Source organism: Pistacia vera, unplaced genomic scaffold (genome assembly GCF_008641045.1).
Source record: "Pistacia vera cultivar Batoury unplaced genomic scaffold, PisVer_v2 Contig539, whole genome shotgun sequence".
Classification (NCBI taxonomy): Eukaryota; Viridiplantae; Streptophyta; class Magnoliopsida; order Sapindales; family Anacardiaceae; genus Pistacia; species Pistacia vera.
Genome location: NW_022196378.1, coordinates 509,345 through 532,064, shown reverse-complemented (window position 1 = coordinate 532,064; position 22,720 = coordinate 509,345). Strand labels below are relative to the sequence as shown.

General features: G+C 37.7%; 1 protein-coding gene across 1 annotated transcript; it reads left to right on the top strand.

The window, feature by feature from the left end:
• Positions 1–18,974: 18,974 nt before the first annotated feature.
• Positions 18,975–21,471, top strand: LOC116107525 (pentatricopeptide repeat-containing protein At4g14190, chloroplastic). Its single transcript, XM_031393798.1, is given in 2 exon segments — positions 18,975–19,314; positions 19,401–21,471. Coding segments are annotated over 2 exon segments (1,455 nt in total). The 5' UTR covers positions 18,975–19,011; the 3' UTR covers positions 20,553–21,471.
• The last annotated feature ends 1,249 nt before the right edge of the window (positions 21,472–22,720 follow it).

The following is a 22,720-nucleotide window of genomic DNA, read 5'->3' as shown; positions in this document are numbered from 1 at the left end:
TGAAAATTGTTTTTCTTGGTTACATGAAGTGGTGTTGATTCCGATCAGTAAACTACAGAGAGAGAAGGAGAGAAGGAGAGAGAGAAGAGAGAGAGAGAGAGAGTAGGGTTTGTTAATTTGGGCAAATTGCTGAGATGAGGGCATTGGAGACAAGAAAGGAGAGGAGAAAGAAATGTAGCCGTTAAGAGTAGAGAGGGGTAAACTTTGAATTTTGTTGAATTATCACATTGTGGGGAATTTATACCCAGCAAGTGGAGAATTTTTGCTGCCCGGCCATCCAAGTTTCGATTTAAGAAAATGGTTCTTGAAAATGTTTTCATTTTTTTTTTTAATTTAGAGAAGATGGTGGACAAGTTAGGATTAATTAAACACGTAAAATGGGGTTAAAATGAAAAGATTAAAACATATGTGGGCCGAATTAAAAATGATGAAGTTTTTTAAAATTTGAAATTTACAAACACAAGCCCACCTATTCACCTCGCTTAATCAAAATTCATTAGGGACAAAAAGCGATTTCTGAACCAAGGGAGACACTGCGATTTCCGATCGAACCTGCAAATTTCCACACCATAGTTAATCCTAAAATCAATTTCTTGAATGCTAAACGGAATACAGTCGCGATTTCATCGATAAGTCGTGATTTTCGATCGATTCCTTGAACCCTAAAATGATTTCTTGAACCATAAACGAAATATGTGAGATTTCCGGTGATACAGCCCACATTTCCGATCGAAAATGCAAATTTTGACACCAAATTCAATCCAAAAACGTGGCTGACACTCACAATGAGGAGAAAAACCCAATGCCTTCGAATCCTAGATTCGGTGGCACAAGCAGTTCAATGGCTGCTCCGGTGGATCATCCGATCAGTGAAGGTGGTCCACAGGCAGAGGAGACGACGGCGGCATAACAAGAGAGAAAAGAATCACAAAACAGTTTGACGAGGACGAGGACGAGTCAAGCGAGAATGTAGGCGAGGAAGAGGAGTCCGGCGAGAATCAGGCCAGGAGGAGTCCGGGGAGAATTCAGGCTAGGAGGAGTCTTCAAGGATTAGGCGATGAGGAAGAGGCCAGCAGAGAATGCAAGCTATAAGGAGGCTAGCGGAAGAAAGGGTACGTATTTGTTTTGGCAGTATTGCTCTTTATTGTCGCTTAAGCGACCATTTGTATCGCTTAAGCGATTAATCTCTTTTACTCATGGTCGCTTAAGTGATACAAAGGATCGCTAAGTGATCTTAGATCTGGGTAGAATCATCTGTCCAGATCTAAGATCGCTTAAGCGATCCTTTGTATCGCTAAGCGATTGATTCAGTTTCCTCTTAGTAGCTTAAGCGATTTCGATCACTTAAGTGATCTGTCTGAGGCAGAATCATCTTAGATATAAGATCGCTTAAGCGATCTTTTGTTTGCTTAAGAGATTCTTTAGTTCGCCTAAGCGATTTTAGATTGCTTAAGATATCTGCACGAGGCAAAGTCAAGATCTCTTAAGCGATCCGAAATCGCTTAAGCGAACCAGAGGTAATTTTTTGTTGCTGATATTTGTTTATTAGTTGTTTTGGGTATTTGGTTGCTGACATTTTGTTTATATCGATTGTGCAGATTGTGCAGACCGTTAACTATAGAGACTACAAGTAGGAGCTTGTAAGCAATAAAGTACCTACTTCCCTGCAAGGGTGACAATCAGGTCGGAGTTGGGATGTTTTTGACAGAATAAAGGAGATTTTAGCGGAATGAGCATGGTGCAAGAGATTTCGAAGACACTTGTTCGGTCGGTTTTAAGAATCGAAACAAATGGAAAAAGGCGTTTTGGGGGCAGGGAGTGCATTACATATTGCTGCAATCAGTAAAATGCAATAAAAAAAAAAATGTGGTTCGTGGTGGGGACGGAAAGCCACTACGTTTTGGGATGATGGAATATGCATTGGTGACGGGCTTACGATGTGGGGAAGTGCCAGATAAGGCAGAGGCAGACGTAATAAAGAAGAGTCCGGGAGCCATAAGGTTCGTAAGAAGGTTTTACAGGGGGCAAAGTCTATTACAGGACGGGTGGGTTTTAGAGAAAGAGGCTACAAATAGTTCGGTTTAATGAGGGAGAGAAGATAAAAGTGTGCTTGGTATTGTTTTTACATTCGATCTTTATTGGCTGGTGACTCAACAAAAGCTATTGAGAAAGATTGGTTGTTGTTTGCAAGCAACTTGGAGTTCTTTAATTCTTATCCGTGGGCACGGATATCTTGAGTGGACCATCAACATCAGGAAAAAACGAGACATGGCGGTTAAAGTAGTCCCAATGGGTCGGGAAGGATAAACCAAGCACGTACAATTTGTTTGGCTTCCCTGGGCAATGCAGGTAAATATAATAGTTTTTTGTTATATTTTTGAATATATGTGTTTGAATTATGATATGAATTTTTTTACAATGTAGGCTTGGATGTATGAGGTCATCCTTTTCACTAACGGCGGCGGTGAGAAGGGGGGGGGGGGGGGGAGCAACAGTTTGGATGTGCAATAGCAATTTTCTAGGATGTTGCGGTGGCATGTGGAAAGGTGTATCCATTGGGATCACGACCAAATAAACATGGAGATTGAAGCGGCTAGGGTAAGATTAAAGGATCAAGCCTTTGAATATGCAGTTGCTTTTAAATGTCGTTTCAATATGATTGATTTTGTTTCTTATTGTAGGGAGTTGTTCCTTTCTCATTGCTACTGGGGATGAAGCGGAAGAGGATTATGTCATATCTTTCAAAGCACTGGAGGATGAAAGGGATGAACGGATAGACCGCTGATGCGCGGGATCGGTCACGCATGCGACAGTAGTTACAGGGTCACTGCTTGACAACGTGGTTGATGTTGAGGATGATGAAGCTCTAATCGGCAGGAGGCCGAGAAGGAGGAGGAGGAGAAGAGGGGAGGAAGAGGTTCGTATGCCTTAACAAAACCGGTACAACAAGTACCGCTTTGCCGAGACATCGGCCTCTAGAGAATGAGGTGGTTGACCTCATAAACGGCTTGTTTGAGAGTTTTACAATAGGCATTTATGACAGGTTTGACAAGATGGAAGAGCGCATGAAAAGGGTGGAGGAGAAAGTGGATAAGCTGGCAGAGAAATTGGTACAGTTGAGGAGGAAGTTGGTGGAAAATTAAAGGCGGTTCAAGTGCAAACTGGGCTGAAAAAAAGAGAGCCGAAAGAGCAAGTTTGTCAAATCGCCTTACATGGCAGTGACACCGGTATAAGAAGAGGAAAATTAAGAAACGAATGGAGGAAGAACCAGAAATGGAGATGGTTAAGGAGGTGGTGGAGGAAATAGGGCAGAGTGATAATGGAGGAGGGCGAGGTGGAAGGCGAAGGAAGCGGAGGGGGTGAAAATGGAGGAAGGGGGAGGAAGTGGGGCAAGCGAAAATGGACTCAAATGTCGATTTGTATAGGCTAATAGAGGAAAAGAAAAAACTCGTCTATGCCTATTACAATGAACCAGGAAGTAATGGCCATATAAAGTGTAAGACAGAGGATTGTCCCTGAGAATGGTTTGAAAAGTTGTTGACGATGGGCATGTGGCTTGAGGACTCGGTGAGTTATTTCTCTTAATTTTCTTATTTTTGCCTTGTTCCATACTTATTTTGTTTTTATTGATGCAGCACATCGATAAGGATTGGCACTGATAAGGTACAACAGACTAGTGATGGTGATCTATTGTATCCCAACTGTGCCATCACCGATGTAGGTTTGGCCAAATGCTTGTTTTGACATATCGCACTTTAATTAAAAATGTTGTTCTAGAGGTGCAGCAAAAGGAGCAGCGAAGCGAAAAAAAGATTGGCCCCAGAACAGTTGGACCGCATCCCTGATGATTTTAAGTTTGATAACAAGATTATGCAGCATGTACAGGGGAGAAAGCCCAAATATGGCCAGATTGGGCCATTGTTAAAATAGTATACTACATCATCCTCGTCAAACAAATGCACTGGATAGCAGTCGTCATGCATCTAGAGGAGGAGTTGTTGAAGATCCTTGACTGCAACAACTATTTGTCGAGACAAGCAGTTGGAGGTCCAGTTGGAGCCAATGTCCAGGTTGTTCCACGGCTATTGCGTGATAGCGAGATGTTTGGGCACTTGGGGTGATCAAGTACTAATCGAAAAGTGGCCACTTAAGCGCTCTACCGTCCAATAAATGAGTCAAGGTAAATTTGTATAAAAATAACTTACATACAATTGTTCTATAAGTTTATTCTAATGCTAATGTTTCTTCCTATTGTAGTGCTGAATGTGGGGCATATGCCCTTAAATTTATTTAGTTCGACATGACCAACACCCGATGGACTGCTTGAATACGAAACAATGAGAGACTGTCGGGAGCGCTGGGGCTGTCACTGCTTCCATGGGCAGATGGATCGTTTTGAGTGACCAGAACCCAATCAAAGGTATGAAAGTTGGACTTTGAATTTTGTAGTTTATGTGATCTTGATGTTGGTACTTGGGTTGTGGTGTGATGCTGCAGGTGTCATGCTTATATGGAGCTTTACGAAAGAGACGGACTGAGTGAACTTCTTACCTACCCACTTGTAACTTTTTTACGTGTTTTTTAATTTACAAAAGTTGACGTGTTGCAGGTGTGTGTCAGATAATTTTGTAGGTTCCTGGCAAACAATGAGAGGAAACTTCTCAAAGGCTAGTTGGCAAGAGGAGGCATCTGCAATAAAGGCTGCTGGGAAGGCATGGTACCAAACAATGATCTCAGACAAGTTACTGGCAAATAGAATTTGAAAACTCTCAAAGGCTGGTTGGTAGGAGGAGGCATCTGCAATAAGAACATGTGCAAAGGTGTTAGTGACATTAAACTCTTGGCATCAAAAAGTAAATTAAAGGCAGTGTATAGGAAATTCTCAAGTCCAGATCGTTGTGTTGTGGCTTTCTTGCGGCAGCCAAAAGCCTTGTGCCGTAGAATATGTAAAGAATTGGATCTGACATTTGGGAGATATTTTCTTTGTCCATATAAGATATATCATTAGCAGATTGAATTTGTGTATGGTGTTGATACATTGCTCAACTGAAGTTGGATAATGGTTTTTAGCGTTTTTGTTCATTTTGTGTATCACTTCAACAGGATGTACTGGTTGTGATTATTTGATTCACCACAGCTGGGGCTAATGGTTAGTTTGTCCAAAATATTTCGAATTTTGCCGCATCCCATGCCTATTTTTTATTTTGTGTTTCGATAAAAGGTTACATTGATGTCTCTTATTTTTGATTTGTGATGAATTAGATTGATATAAATTACTTAATTTTGCGATACAAATTCTTTTCGGATTTGGGAGGGAAATGAGTGATGTACAAATGTTTCCTAATCACAATCATTTCGAAATTAATTAACTAAAGACAGGCATGGTACCAAACAATACGTATATGACCGACCACATATATATCTTAAATGACCAAGACTTTTTAGAAATGATCGCTTAAGCAATCTTAAATCGCTTCAGCGACCAAAAGTCTATTATGAAGCATCGCTTAAGCGATACATAAGATCGCTAAACGACTACCCATCTAGGCAAATGTTCCTTCTACCTCAGAAATATTGCTTAAGCGATCCGAATCGCTTAAGCGACAAAGACTCTTTTAGGAAGAATCAATTAAGCGATACATAAGATCGCTTAAGCGATCATAGATCTGGGCAGATATTCATTTTGCCTTGGACAAGATCGCTTAAGCGATCTCAAACGCTTAAGCGACCAAGAGTCTTTACGAAAATCGCTTAAGCGATACAAATGGATCACTTAAGTGATCATAGGTCTGGGCTTTGCCGTGGACTAGATCGCTTAAGCGATTACCGATCGCTAAGTGACCAGGAGTAAAAGCAAGAAGAATCGCTTAAGCGATATAGACGGATCACTTAAATGACAGAGTAAAAGCAAAGAATCGCTTAAGGATACAGACAGATCTCTTAAGCGATTGTGTAGATACAGAGGATCGCTTAAGCGATCCTATGTATTCGGATATTATTTATTGTATTTGAGCACGGTTAAACGATTAAAGTTATGCTAAAATATGGGTTTACGATTTGTTCAGTGGACCATGACCGTTATTATATTTATATTAAACATATAGGTTTTATGTCAGTATTAAACATATAGGTGTAGATGTTTAGTTTAGCTAACATATAGGGTTTACGATTCGTTCAGTGGACCATGACCATTATATATTTATAAGGTAAACATGGAATCTTAGTGAACATATGTTATTTTTCTGTGCTCAGAACATAGAGAGTGCGTTTGGTTGGATATCTTATAAATATTACAAATCCTTTCCCAAAATATTTCTTTGTTTAATATTTAGGAAATATTAGTATTTTTTTTAATTAATTTTAGATCCATAAGTGAATTAATTTCCTTAATACCGCCTGAAAAAGTTAAAAAATTAACAAAAAACACCCCCCACCCACCCACCTAACTTCCCAGATTTCGGCTACCACGACAGCTACAAACGATCGAAAAGGCTGGTAATTCATAGATGTGACCTTTTCTGGCCAGTCTGGCCAGAAAAGGTCACATCTGGCTATCATCGAATTTCAAAGAAATGGCCGACGTTGACGGTCAACGACGGCCAAATCTTGGGCATTGTGATCGACAAGGCGACCATATATTTGGCCATCACAGATGGCCAGATGTAGACTTTTCGTCCGTCGGGCCAAATCTAGTCATGATTAGGCCTTCTCTGGCCACATTCGTGTCGATCTGGCCGAAACAGGCCATATCGACACCTATCCGCCAGATCCAACCGTTGTGCATTTAACACCCTTTCCTGGTAAGATTTGGCAGTGGTGGCTGGATCTAGCACCGTGGGTAGGTGGGCGTGTATATTAAATTAAAAATTTTTCCTGTCCAATTTTGATATTAATAAACTTAAGGGGTTTAAAAGTAATAAAAAATATAAACTAATATTTACTAAATAATTAAACAAACAAATATTTTGGGATATTATAAAATATTCCCAAAATATTTGCTAAAGCGATTCGGCTAGGACATGATTGCTTACGTGATCTAAAATCGCCTAATGTTCCACTCAACGAATCGTAAACTATATGTTAGCATAGATGTAAACATTCTACACCTTTTATGTTTTATACTGACGTAAAAGAACTATATGTTTAAATAAATAAAATAACGGTTATGGTCCACTAAACGAATCGTAAAACCTATATGTTAAGAGTTCGAGCAATAAAATGGCTTCACAGTTGTGATATGGATAAACAAGAAGATGGTGAAATGTCTAGAGCATTGATAAATATTAAACTCTTTTGAGATTCTTCTGGTCTAAATTTAAAAGAGTTATTATTTAAGGAGTAAGCGAAGTTGTAAGACTAATCAATGGATTGTTTGTGCAGATAGTTTATACAGATTAGCTCCTAACGATTCATTCAATAAAGAATACTTTATTGCCCAACAACAACATATTTATGTATGGAGTTTAACTTTGCAAAACCATTTGCATAAAAAATCTGTTAATAGTCAAAGGAACTTCGTTTACACAGGGTCGCTTAAGCATCGTACATATCACTTAAGCGATTCTTATTTTTTTCACTTGGTCGATTAAGTGATTGGCAGAATTAAATCTGCCCAGGTGCATGATCGCTTAAGCGATCCGTGATATCGCTTAAGCGATTCTTGTCTTTTCACTTGGTCGATTAAGCGATCATGTAATGGGCAGAATAATACTGCCCAGGTGCACGATCGCTTAAGCGATCCGATTTGAAAAACCCTTTGTGGCTTAGGCAATTACTTAGTCGCTTAAGCGATCATGGGCAATATATACTTTTCCAGCTTTCTCCGAATTTTGACAAACTAAAATTACCAACACGTATTAATTCCATACTTTTTCCTCAATTTGACAGCCTAATTCGAAACTAAAATCACGAAAAAATATTTAGGACATGTAACAAGAATACTAAATATAAAGAATGATTTATAAAGGTAACAATACAATTTAAAACATCAATAATTGAAAACAATAACTCATCAACGAATGGCCTTGGCAACTCCCTGAATTTCATCCTTTCGAACCTAAATTTCGGATCTGCATGTGTACTTCTGGCAACTGCTTCTCTTGTGGCCAAGTGATTTTTAAATTGAGCACTTATTCATCTTCTGGGGAGCTCAGAGGCTGATGGAATACATTTAACTCTTTTTTCCCTTTGCTGTCTTTTTGAATGGCGGATGGATTATAATGTCAGCCACACTCTAGCGACACTACCCACTGCTTTCTGGGGCACTGGATATATGTTTTGAATAAGCTAACATGTATTGATCTGCCATATAGAGAGGGGAGCAAAGTTCCATGTAAATTCTTGAACCAAAATTCGGTTCTGTTGGTGTTTCAGTGTGCTAGTGCATGAGGACAAGGTAAACGTTGAATGTCAAGCACTTTACAGCTGCAAGTTTTACAAAAATGGTTAACTATGGCATCCGGATCATAGCCGCGCATAGTAAACTCTTGAGCATTAAGAGGATAGGCAAACAGTGCATTTGACAATTCCATGCATTCTCGTAATAATTTTTCAGCTGACGGAACAAGGGTTGTAGTAAAATTATCTGACTTCGTACAACGCTCATGGAATCACTGTGACAATGTCCTTTGGATTGCATCAAAAAGTGCAACTATTGGAAACTCTTTTCTATTAACAACTTTGAATTATGGACTCGCCTTATTCGTGGGTCATGACATCAACCTTCTTCCAAGAAAGTAAGCTCTACTGCATCGCTCAAAACCAACATCATGCTCAAGATACTTAGTAACTCTATTATCTTGATTCGGATTTACTGGAAGTGCTCCTCGAACTCTCTCAACCGATAAGCTTTTGCTACCATGTAGTATGTTGAAGGAGGCCAGCACACTTAAACTTTTGTGTTATGTTCTCACCAAGGTGCCTCATACAGAATCTGTGATGTGCTGACGGTAAATAGTGGCAATCCCTTCTTATAGAGTTGTGCCTATTGGATATTATGCACAACTCGTCACTGTCAGGCACTATCATACGTAATGCTGAAAAAACCAAGTCCATGACCGTCATTCTCAGAGTCAACACACACCCATGTAACAGGATATGTGTGATTCTCACTGTCCTATGTGTGGCACCAACAATGTACCTCCATACTTTCCATCAAAAAGCAAACATCAAAAACCAACACCTTCCTCATGTTTACAAAACCCCTTATAGCAGACGGTAGTCTCACTTCAAGCGTTTGCTACCTTGGTTTGTCAACTCAGCATATAACGGTACGCTTCTACTAATGCGTACACATGCTCAGCATGCCCTCATAAAATCTTATGCATGTTGTCTCCCTTTCAGCATTTCCAGTAACTAACAGTACATCCAACTATGTGCCAAGTCTCTAAAGTCTCAGGAGATGGACCTTTCCCTTCAACGAACTGACTTTTGACAAATTCTCTAATAACTAGCGGACGCTTGCGATGCTCACCTGAAATATGCCAAAACCCATGTGTGCTCACAGGTATATGTGCTAAGAATAAATTTTTCTGACTCCGCCAACTTTCTATAATAAACCCGCCACTTGCATTTCGGTCAGACATGCAACCGTCATAGCTAATGAATTTGACTTTTTGGTTATGCACTCAAAATTACCTCTCAAGGCAACAAGTTTTAGTTCACCACTTCTTCTTTGTTGTCAAATAAATACCCTATGCGTAACTCCGATCCATCCGTAAAAACATGAGCTGATTCACTACTACTCAATGCCTCCTCTGAACTTGCATAATGACCATAGTGTCTCTTCCTACAATCTATGCCTTCTGCATAATCTGTATTTAAAAGAATCCCTACATCTGTGGGAACATCTAGGGGTCCTCCTCCTCAACAATTTCATTTTGCCTTCCATCACCAACCTCTTCTACAGTGTCCTCCTCACCACCCAATCACCGTCTACACTGATTTTTCAACTAACAAATCAATGGCCTCGTAGTTCAAATAAAACTAGGAAAATCTTCGCCTACTTCCTCGTTATCCCTTCTTGAACCTACTTCCAACAGTTTTTCTCGAAAGAAACCCTTAAAATCGGCCTTGAACCATTATCGGCCACATCAATCATTATAAACTTCACACTTTCTCCGACTTTAATATAGCGGAGGTACCTTATAATGCAGGAACTCTACTTAAAACATACTTCGCAACTATTCACTACGTGAGCAACTCAAATCACCTCTTCTAATTATTTCATCAATAACTCATCAAACTAACCTCTATGCTCACAGCAATTAGTATAACTTCTTGCTCTCCTAATCCACTTCTAATACTTTCTTCCTCCACCCACTCACCAAAATATTCAACATCCCAAAAAACTTGTCCCATGGTAATAATAGCCAACTACCTGTAATGCAAGAAAAAAAAATTCTTGAATGCTATACTAAGGGTTCAAATATTTTAAAAAGAATCTGCACAGTCGCTTATATGGTCTAGTGTACGCTTAAGCGATCATGATTATTTATACTGGATCGCTTAAGCGATACACTTGATCGCTTAAGTGATCCATATAATATAACCATGATCGCTTAAGCGATCTTATGCCATTTACTGATTACTTAAGCAATCTGCTCCTACACCCAACTTTTAGCAGATCGCTTAAGCAATCTTAGCCACATACCGATCGCTAAGGGATCTATCTACTGCATTACCAAAACTACTAGATCGCTTAAGCGTCCATCATACCCAGAAAACATTTTCCGTCATCTCCACCTACAATCGATCCATCATACCCAAGAACACATACCCAGAACAAATTTTCTACATATTCACTCCTTTCAACTTCCATTACATCAAACACAACCCAACAACCTAAACAACTAAAACAAAATCATAACTCAACCCAATCCATGCTAAATCAAAATCAAACCCAGATCTTGTAAATCGAAATATGAAATCGAAAGGGAGATACACATACCTAGATGAAATGTCAGGAGGAGGAGGAGGATTGTGTTGGAGAAGATTGTAATGGCAAAGGAATGCGTTAACGGGGCGGGAGGAAGAAGAAGAAGTGTTTGGGTTTGTTGCATGAATTTGACTCTTGGGTACATATTATAATTTTTAAAAGATACACAATTATTAATAATCCTAATTAACCCCTAATCATTTAATTAAGCTTAATAAAAAATAAGGCTATTTAGTAGCATTTACAAACTACATAGCCCTTAATTAAATTTTAACTCAAATGTCTTTTAAAAACTCCCAAGTTAGAAATGAAAGTTGTTTTGAAAGCATGATAAGGTTTTGATGGTTTGGTCACCTCAAAATAAGAATTACATGCTAGAATTGGGCTGGAAAAATTGTTTTGAAAGCGTGGTAAGAGGGATGTTCTGCAGCCTCAACAATTGTATTTTAATGAATATGCTTAATTTGCAATAGATAAAGCAAGTTAATATTTAATTGGACTTCGACCTCTCTATGTCCACCCATAATCATTATGGGCTCACCATGACTCCATTATTTTCACCAACGATTGGCCCTTCAAGACATTGCAGCCCCATCTGATCAGCCTCTCCTCTATTTTCTTCGAGAAAAGAGAAGCCCAACTCCTTTCCAGATTTTTCAAGCAAGCTAATTGGTTTACTAATATATACATATGCTTTAATTTTGAGATTATGTTGTTCCCTTTTAATGTCTTCATGAGGGTAAAACTAACCCAATTCTTAAAAAAAAAGCAGATTCAGAGACACAAATAGAACAAAATATGTTATTACTTAAATTTTTGAGTTAAAAAGACGTTGACCCCCAAGGTTTATTGTTAGTCACTGTTTTGAAAACTGGACCAAATCAGACCAGTGATTGGCACCCTATCCACGGATTACCATTTTAAACTTCACAAAACCCTAACCTGATCACCGCGAATGAGAGGCTATCAAGTGTGGGGTTAGAGGGTTTTGTAGAGTGGAGGTCGGTGATTCAAGGATGGGTGGCGAATTGAATTTTGGACCCTAGAATCATTGAAATTTGGCTAGAAAAATCAACCCAATACGGAGTATGGTTAGCGAAGGGGGACAAGGCAAAATATAGTTGTTATGCCTAAAATAACAGTTTGAAAAACACAAAAAACTAGTTGACTGCTTTGAATCGGACAACCAGATTTAAGGTGATGCCGACGTGGCACTAGCCATTAGAACGACTAAGCCACATCTGTTAAATCAAACCAACTAGGAAAATAGGGCTACTTCAGTGCAAAACGGAAGACAATCCGGTTAAACGGATGAGGTGAATTTTCAAACTATGGTAGATATACTTTACCGTAAACTTTAGAAATGATATTTGGCCCCTAAATAGAACCCAGAAATGGGATGCACAATGCAGTTGATCAGCTGGGTTAAACTACAAAGATATGAAACAAAAAATATCAATTAACACCCTAGGTTTGAAAAGTGACATTTTGGTCTAAATCTAAAAAACCCTCAAAGTGACATTTTCATCTTTCTTGCACATTGCACTCATTCATGCTCCAAACTCCCAAATATCATACACACATGTAATCACTCTTGATTCCATTCACCGAATAATCACAAATCCTTTAAGTGATTTTGTAATCACCACTTCAAACTCAAAATTATATAAGATAAAAATCCAGTAAATAATACAATTATAGCCAAAGTGACCCATCCAATCAAATTATATTTGACAAATGAGCATACAAGTTTAAAGTTTACAACTCCTAGGCAAAAAAGTTTGCAAATTGAATCCAAAGCATAAAGCTTACAAATTCTTAAAGCAACATACCTAAATTTCAAATTGTGAATATAGCACAGTGTAAAATGACATAATCTTAAAGTTCTTTGTTGTGTACTTGATAATGTATACCAAATAAATACAACATGGACATAAATTTGTTTAGATAAAAAACAAATATTTTGTAATTTTTCCAATACCTATCCAATTTACAAAAGTGTGTTTATACTGCAAGAAAAAATAATTATATACTATGCTTTCACAAAATAATCCTTGCAATTGCTAGTCCTACAATCACAATCGTGTGCTTCAAATTGCCTATATAAGTCCTTCTAGAAATGGAAATCAATTGGGAACCGAGTTAACGACTTTTTCCCACCCAAATAATAGTTTGATGTCACTTTCTCACCCACGGACTTTTAAGATACCACTTTACTACCCAGATTATATTCCAGTGGCCCAAAGAACAAACTCAGTCCAGGCTATTGGGGATTTTGAAGAGGGGAGTCAATGAGTCTTTTGTGGTGGGGGATTGATCAGAATTGACTTGGGGGGTGGTTGTTCAAAACTAATCGTTCGATTGTGGGATTGGTAAGGTCCAGGGAGTAGAGTTTGAAGGGTTTGGTGATGATGATCGGCGAAGATAATAGTGGTGGTGTGGAGTCGCAACAATGCCGAAATGGAAATGAAAATAAATTTGGGTAGTAAAGGGTATTTTAAAAGCGTGTGTGTGGAAAAGTGTCTTAAACCATTATTTGGGTGGAAAAAAGTCGTTTATAGGTTCCAATAGGTAAAAGATATTAGAGAGACTGAGGCAATGGTAATGGATACTTTCATCACTATATTTGCACAAACGGGACTCAGATGATGAGACATTTTTTGATAGAATGGTCAATATATTGCTGGTCATGTGTATTAACAACCTTTAGGGGATAGTTTGATTGCTTTAGAGGTGGCTAGGTGTTTGAAACTACTAATGTCTTCAAGGATGTACTGTAGGCTTTGCAATTGAAAGGCATAAGTCCTTCTTCTGTGTAGCCCCATCATGATTGATGCCTCTTCTTCATGTCATGGATGATACATATCAGATTATATTTTAATACCCCTCACATAGTGTCCAGATTTGTCTACGGTTCAGATCAAGCTCATTAGATAGCTAGGAAGTTCTTATAAATGGCAGACGATAATCTAAGGTTGATGTATCATTTTAGAATAGGCTATTAAGAAAAAAACAGGAAGAGGTTGTTATACTAATATGGTATACAGAGCTAAAAACAAGACAACATCATTACTAGGAATGACAATGATGTTAGTTATCAGTCATCACAAACTATATAATTTGCTAGGTCTTGAACTTAGGAACTTTAAGGATACATTAAGGTTAACCATTGGTACAAAGTTACGAGAATGTTTGTTAGTTTTGTAATGCCCCATTTGAGATACATAGCATTATTTAGTTATGGCCTAAAGGGTTACTGAATTGCCCCTAATGAGTTTGTATATTGTTCATGTTGTTTGGTTGGCCCTTGGTGAGTTATGTTTTGGGTTTGGTTGAGTGTTAACCTTGGAATTGATCAAGACTTGGAGATTTTGGAGTTGCAGTCTTCGCGCGGCGACGTTGGCTTGTGTTATGGTGTGTAGTTCTGTAATTCTTTGTCGGGGCGACAGAGAATCCTTCGCCGCGGTGAAGGGCCGGCTGAGTTTTGTTTTATTTTCTCGAGAATTCTTTCCTAAGGGAAAAATGACCATTCTAACTGATTAGCAGGAAAAGTTGGGAGTAAATGCAAGGAAATTTCATGGAGATAGTGTAGAATGGGGGTGAGTTTGTAAAGAATTAAAGGATAAAGGTGGAATTTTCAAGAAAGAGTAGGGACAAAATGGGAAAGAGTGTATATTATAGAGCTAATAAGGGTTTAGTTCTCAAAACCCCTTCATTTCACTCATTTCCACCGCCTCTTCATCTCCCATTTTCTCTCAATTCCTCACTCAATCTTCTAAGGGATTTTTGAGAGTTTTGAGTTGGGTTTGACAAAGAATTGATACTAAGCAGAAGAGGTAAGAATCTCTACTCTAGATATGAGTTTATTATGTAAGGGTTAAGTTCTTACTAGTTATGCTTAGGAAATAAGGGAAAGCTAAGGTCCAACAAGAGAGTAGAGAGTTTAGTGAAGACTATTCAAGTATGAGATAAGTAAATCCAACCAACTTGTGTTTTGAATAAGCTTTTGAGGAGAGATTAGAGATCGAGTAGAGATGTTGCGTATAAAAGTTATTATGCTTGTTGAGAAATTGAGTTGAGATGAATATGGTTTTGTGGTTGTTGGATACATGTATGAGAAGTGTTTTAATGTGTATTGAGAAATGGAAATTGAAAATGAAGTTTGAGAGATGGGTGTAAACCTATTTAGAAGTGCTTTTCTTGACAGGGATATGGTTTTATGAGGGAGTTTTTTCCCCATTTTGAATGGGAGAGAATGAAGTAGAGTAGTAATTATAGTAGAGTTTTGTATGCACATAGTGTTGTGATGAAATGCCTAAGTGAAAACATGTTACAAACTGCCCTGTCATAGCCGTGACTTTCTGAGTGATTTTTGCGATCTTACGGATGAATTGGATTTAGACCAAAACATAAAAGTTATTGCCCTGTCTGTAAGATTTAAAAGGAGATAAAAATCGTAGCAATCCAATGTGTATAACTCAAGTATGTCTTTTGAGTGTGGCCTGGGAGAACAACTGTCTTTGTGCAACATTGCATATTGGCATTCCTAAGTGCATAGAGCATACATGATGTTAGTAATCAGTTATCACAAACTATATAGTTATGCCAATGTCTTGCAACTTAGGAACTTTAAGGAATACATTAAGGTTAAACCTATTGGTACAAAGTTCCAGAGAATGTTTGTCAGTTTTCCAATCCAAAAAGATGGTTTTTCTAAATGGTTGCAGATCGTTCTTTGGGCTAGAAGAGGCACACTTGAAAGGCTCTTATAGTAAATGTACCCTATCAACTGTCTCTATTGATGTTGATAATGAACTTTACGTTGGTTGTTTGTATATGTGAAGGAGAGAACGAGGAATCATGGCGTTGGTTCTTAGAGCATTTGCTTCGTTGAAACAAGGACACTGATATTTATGTTAAATACAGAAAATGTATCATAAATGAATTCACAATTCAACATCCTCATGCCAATATTAGGTACTGTGTTACGTACCACGCACTTGAATTCGGAAACTTGTTATACGGTGATGCTAGAACCACGAATGAGTACAATTATAAGGCCGCAATAGGTCGTATAAGGACAACAACATGGATGCATACAATTACTTTATGAAAAGTATCTACTAAACACTAGAGTAGGCATATGTTTTCACAAACAATCTGAGTTACCCCTAGAATGTTGCACTAGATACTATGAGAACTTTAACCATTACCAAACTCCTTGATTTCATTAGTTTATAAGTGATGAATAAACTTTATATTAGGATAGAGAAAACTAGAACTTGGAAAAGGAAGTTAACACTAGTTGTTAAAAGCAAGCTTGTTACCATTACTAAACAAGACAGTAATTGCAAGCAGTGATTAGAAACCTGACTCGTGTGGTGACTCGACAAAGCCACTGGGTCCCAGATCAAGCAGTTTAACCGGTTTGACGAGCAGGTCAAACCGGTTTCAATGGTTTGAAATCTAACAAAAATATCCCAAAAAATTTCATTTAAGTCCCTATATGTTTGAAATCCTACAAAAACACCCCAAACATCATCATCGACATCGGCAAATGGGGCATTTTTCAACAACGAAAACACTCCCCCATCACCACGAAAACACTCGCCTTAGTATCCTGACCAAAACCCATCTATCCCCTCCCCTGTTCACCTCCCCAATCGCCAACGACATTGTTTTGCGATCTTCGGTCTATTCACTCATCGAAAATTGAAGTCGTTGCCACCATTCTACTCACTGGCCATTCCTCTTAAAAAGTGTAATAGCCACTTTCTACTCACATACTCATAATGAAATACATATAAAATAATATAAAGAAATTGGGCCCAAAATTTTCTTTTTATTAAATATATATATATATATTCTTTACAAACATATACATTTTTACACAAACTTATAATGTATACAAAAGATATTAAAACATGGTGGACAATGTAACCGCTTCCCCTCGCGTGTCGACGTCCTCACCTGGATCTTCCAAAACATAGGAAAACAACGGGGTGAACACTAAAATAATGCTCTGTAAGTAAATTCTCCACTCATCTATCCCCATAACTCTCTCTCTCTATTTCTTTCCTTACTACTTCTCATTCAACTTCTCTTTGGTACTTCTCTCTCTATTTCTCTTTCTCTTTCTTAGAACTCTTTTCTATTACCTCTCTTTAGTAAGTCACGACCCCATCTTACCGGGGGCACAGCNTAAATTGCACTCATGTAAGGAGATAAAAGAAGAGAAAAACAAACACAACGATATATAGTGGTTTAGCCCCAACCCGACCTACATCCATTCTTCCAAGCTATTCCCCATGGAGTTTTCCATGATCTTCCTCGATTGATCACCCAACCAGGCAAATCCAATACAAATAGCTTCCTATATGTGATATTAAAACTTTACACACAATTGTTTCACAAGGTGCATTGAAACCTCTATCTCAAATACTAGGACTTACTTTTTCTAACTAGAAATATCCAAAACTCAAAAGTGAACCTCAATCTTTTACAACTCAAGTTGGATTGATGAAATTTTAAGAATGACTCTCTAAGAGTAGATATACAAATGTTTGCATAAAACAAACCAATATACAAGAGGAAAAGTTTATTTCTACAAAGGGTTTGTGTTAGAAAAAGAGATTTGCAATTGAAAGCTAAAGAGGTTTGTTTAAATTACTTTTGCTTTAATAAATATGACATTTCAAAGTGTGCAAAGTTATTTCAAAATGAGTTTCGTTGAGTTTATATAGGACAGTACAAAAATATAGCCGTTATGTCCAAAACAGGAGTTTGAGAACCATAAAAATCAGTTGACCGCTTTGAATTTGATCGACTAGATTAAAGGTGGCGCCAACGTGGCACTAGTCGTTAGAATGGCTAAGCCACATCTGATTGATCAGACCAATTGGGCAGAATGGGGTCTACTTCAGTTCAAATTTGGAAGACAATCTGGCTGATAATTCGTCGAACAGATGGGGTGAAAGTGTAAGTTTTCAAACTATGACAGATATACTTTACCCCTAAACTTTAAATTATGATATTTTAGCCCCTAAATAGAACCCAAAAACGAGATTCACAATCCAGATGACTGGCTTGGGTTAAATTATAAAGATATGAAACATAGAAAATATGAGTTTGACCCACTAGGTGAATGGAATGAAGAATAATTATATGTGTGTTTGATATTTAAGAGTTGCATGAGCATGAATGAGTGCAAGACCTAGGGCCTTCATTGGATCGGGTTATTGATTTTCCTAGTCATTGGAAACCCTAGAAATTAGGACGGTGATCGGTGAACAATTGAAGGTCGGACTATTGTAGAAGAGGAAGGGCCAGTGGGTGTAATGGCGACGACGGAGGTGATTTTTGGTGAGTGAATCGACCGAAAATCGTAAAACGAAATCGGCGGCAACAGCCGATTGGCGAGGCAATCGGGGGAGGGGTGATATGGGTTTTGGTTAGGAGGCTGAGGGGAGTGTTTCGCAACGATGGGGAGTGTTTTTGCTATTAGAAACATGCCCTATTTGCCTTGGTTTGTTGACGTCGGCAATGGTGTTTATGTTGTTTTTGCAAAATTTTTAACCTATAGAGACTTCTATGTAATTCAAGGGTATTTTTGTTATATATCAAACTTTTGGACACCGATTTGACCTGCTAATCAAACTGGTCAACCCAGGACTTGGCCATTTTACTGGGTTTCACCATGGGTTGGTTATTAAAACACTGAGTTTAATGATTGATAATTATAATGTTAACATAATTAAGTAAAATAAGGAATATTAAGAATATTTAAAGTAGCAGCTGTTATTGTATATTTCTTTAAAAATATTTATCATGTGTAAATTATATTTATTTAAAAAATAAATACTTTAAATATTTTTAAAAGAAATCATTAAATTAAAAAATTAAACAACTAACAAATATTTCTAAAACTATTCAGTATAATTATATATAAAACAAAAAAATGTTAAGAAAAATGTTGAATATTAAAAGGCTTAGAAGTTACGTGTGAATTAGCGAATGTTGGGTAACTTGCTTATAAATTCAGAACAGCAAACAGTAGCTCACGCAATTGAAGAACAATGGAGAATGTAATGTACCTGCAACTCCATAACCATAATATCCCTTTTAAATATAACTTTTTCTCCAAAGCCCTAACCACAAAACCCATAACTTATTCTCTCCATAATTCAACCAAACACACAACTCTTCTCGTTGAGACCTACCATCAACACCAAGCACTCAAATCCTTGATTCAGAGGCTCAATAATAAACGTTCTTGCCCCTTGAAAATCCTTCAACATGACGGAGATTGGACCAAACCTCACTTCTGGGCTGTTATCCGCTTCCTTCAAACTTCCTCTAGGTCCACTTTAATTTCCCAGGTATTTTCTCTTCAATTCAATTTAAAACTTGTCTTTAACTTTAGAGAAAAAAAATTGAAATTTGAAAGTTGAAGATTTGTCGATAGGTGTTTGATATGTGGAAGAATGTGGAGAAGTCACGCATTAATGAATCAAACTATGAAAAGATTATTGGGTTGTTATGTGAAGAGGGTTTGACAGAAGAAGCTGTATGTGCTCTTGAAGAAATGAAGCATAATGGTCTTAAACCTTCTTTAAAGATTTACAATTCAATAATTCATGGTTATTCTAGAAGCAGCAAGTTCGAAGATGCTTTGTTTTTCCTTCACGAGATGAAGGGAATTGGTTTGAAACCTAAAACTAATACCTATGATGGTCTTATTCAATCTTATGGAAAATATAAAATGTATAGTAAGATTGATATGTGTTTGAAGGAGATGAAATAAGATGGGTGTTCACCTGATCAGGTTACTTATAATTTGCTTATTCGGGAGTTTGCGCGAGGTGGTCTGCTCAAAAGAATGGAAGGGGCATATAAAAGTCTGCGTTCAAAAAGAATGCATTTTGATTCATCTACTTTGGTTGCAGTGCTTGAAGCTTATACTAACTTTGGGACCTTGAAAGATATGGAGAAGGTTTATAAAAGTTTACTGAAATCAAATGCTTTTCTAAAGGAGGATTTGATTAGGAACCTAGCTGAGGTTTATATTAAAAACCATATGTTTTCGAGATTAGATGATTTGGGGGATGATCTTGCTTCAAGAACGGGTAGGACTGACCTTGTCTGGTGTTTGCGCATCCTTTCTCATGCTTGTCTTTTGAGTCGAAGAGGCATGGAGCTTGTTGTCCAGGAGATGGAAGATGCTAGGGTTCCATGGAATGTATCGATTGCAAATATTATCTTGTTTTCTCATTTAAAAATGAAAGATTTCATGCACTTGAAACTCTTATTCTCTGAACTACCAAAACTTGGTGTGAAACCAGATATAGTTACCTTCGGGATACTATTTGATGCAAGAAGGTTTGGCTTTGATGAGACTAGGATTTTAGTAGTGTGGAGAAGGATAGGCCTCCTTGATGAATCTGTTCAAATAGACACAGATCCTCTGGTTCTTACTGCATACGGAAAAGGGAACTTCCTTAAAAGTTTTGAAGAGGTGTATGCGTTGCTTAATCCTAATGCTAGAGAAAAGAAGTGGACGTATCGGAGTCTAATTGATTTACTGGTGAAACAAAATGCACAGCTGCTTCAATACTAAGGCTTTGAATGATGCCCAGAAACTATGGCTTACAAGATTCAGTAATACTAGGTTTACACCACTTTCTCACGGCGGTTGCCACATCGTCTGCCACATCAACAAAATGCCATGTCATCTCCCCCCAAATTAAAAAAAACCCAAAATTTCAGTTCTCAATTTACCTAAAACAAACCCCAAATCGAATCTCAGTTTCCCCAAAATACAAACACTAAAATCTCTCCCCAAATTTCCTTTCAAGATTAGCGAACTTGATTCTTTTCGAAGCCCACCACCGTTTCCTTCTCTTTGTTTCCTCCAATTGCATCCCCAACGAGCGCTGCACCTGTAACGTGATTATTTCCCGCTTGCTGGGTTCCAAAACGCCGCAAAAGATGTTGAAGGTTAGGCGTTGTTTGTATGATTTTAAGCTCGAGTGTGTGTCTTCTTTGGGGAATTAGAATGTTTAACCATTAATGAAGAAGGCAGGGATTCAATGAAGAAAGAAATCAATGATTTTAAGCCCGAGTGTGTGTCAACATGAATTTTGGCTCAGTAGCCATAGGATTTAGCTCTTGTAGCTTTATCAATTTGAAAGGGAATTCCAATACCTTGAGATAATGACTTTAATTTTATTAAAGTTTTTCCCTTTTACTTGCGTAAATTTGGTCAAAGTTTTTTGTTTTTTTAGTGAGAATAATTGATTTTTGATATGTGGGTATGTAGAACCGAAGTTGAAGGTTTCTTTTCTTCGCTGTGCTGTAAGGGTTCAAACTTTTTCAGCCTGCCCAAAACTCAAGGTCGACTGCTCTCCCCTAAGGTATTCTTAAGACCAATTGTATCATTTTAGCTGTAATCTATTATCTGGCGTTAAGAGTAACTTTCCTCTTAATGTAGTGTAACCATGACTCATCTCTCGACTTATCCGAATTCCATTCATTTTCATAGGTTATTATTTTTTAAAGCTGAAGTGGTTAATCCTTTTGTTTTGCTCTTCGGAAACAGTGATTTAAAGGTTTTTCAAAATTTTTCTTTAACTTGGAAATTTTTGAATGGTGTTAATGTGTCTGTCTTTCCCATTTTTTGCTGCTTGTGTATGGTCTAAAATAGTGAATGAACAATCATTCACAAATAGATGAGGAAGCTCTTTCTTCGTTGTTGAACAACCATAACGATTGGAACTGTTTTTTATTTTCTATTTACTTATGAGTCGGCTTGGATCCACACGATCATGGTGCTACTATAGAATATCATGTTCTATACGTATAAGTACAAAAATCAATTTTATTGATATAAGATGCATATAAAAAAAAAACATCTGAGAATTGGTAATTGGATCTAGAAATATAAAAAATTTACAGTACTTGCAACTGGGGAATTTTTCATTGGAAATCTATTGACAAATAACAAAACAAGGGATTAAGCTTATGTATTTTATTTATATTGCTTGATTGAATAAGCTAAAGGTTTCTTCCTATTTTTTTCTTTAATTTCTTTTTTCACCTACACCTCTTAAAATAACAATCTCACTAACAGCGAAAAAGGCACAAACTCATCGGTATTCGAGAACATCTATGCCAAGACAAGTGGCAGAAGCCAAGGTTCAAAGACTAGCATCGGATTTTTCTACTTCTCTTTTGTTTAACCAAAAGTAAATACCTATAAGCTCTTCCCCGCTCTGCTCTTAGAAACAGAGTCAACTGATGCCTTTTATTTAATTCACTTCGCTAGCACTGTCTTCACCTGACGAAGCTCCTTCGTTTGGGTTTCTCTCTTTCTGCCTCATTTCTCGCTTGAGTTTTGTCTTTCATGTGAGACTTTGCCTTAAGAACTAGGGCTGAGCCTATGACCGTTTGTGATTGCTTATTCGAAGGTAGACCTCGACTCCTCCTTTCCTTGGACCAGGCACCAATTGCCAACACATCCTTTTCAAAAAATTGAAAAAGCAAAAGCAGAAAGAAAGGAATTAATTACAAGAATCCAATGGTCTTAGATTGTCAAGTCACATTCTTCTTTGTCGAAGGAAAAAAAGTGGAAAGAAGTGACTCCCGGGGCCTAGGGCATTGGGATAGAGGATGGCCGATTAGGATGGACAAGCAGAAGGTGAAGGCAATAGAAGAGTGGGGAGTCCCCGTGACCGAGCTACGATCAGTTCTTGGCCTTTTGAACTAATACCGTCGGTTCATCACTGG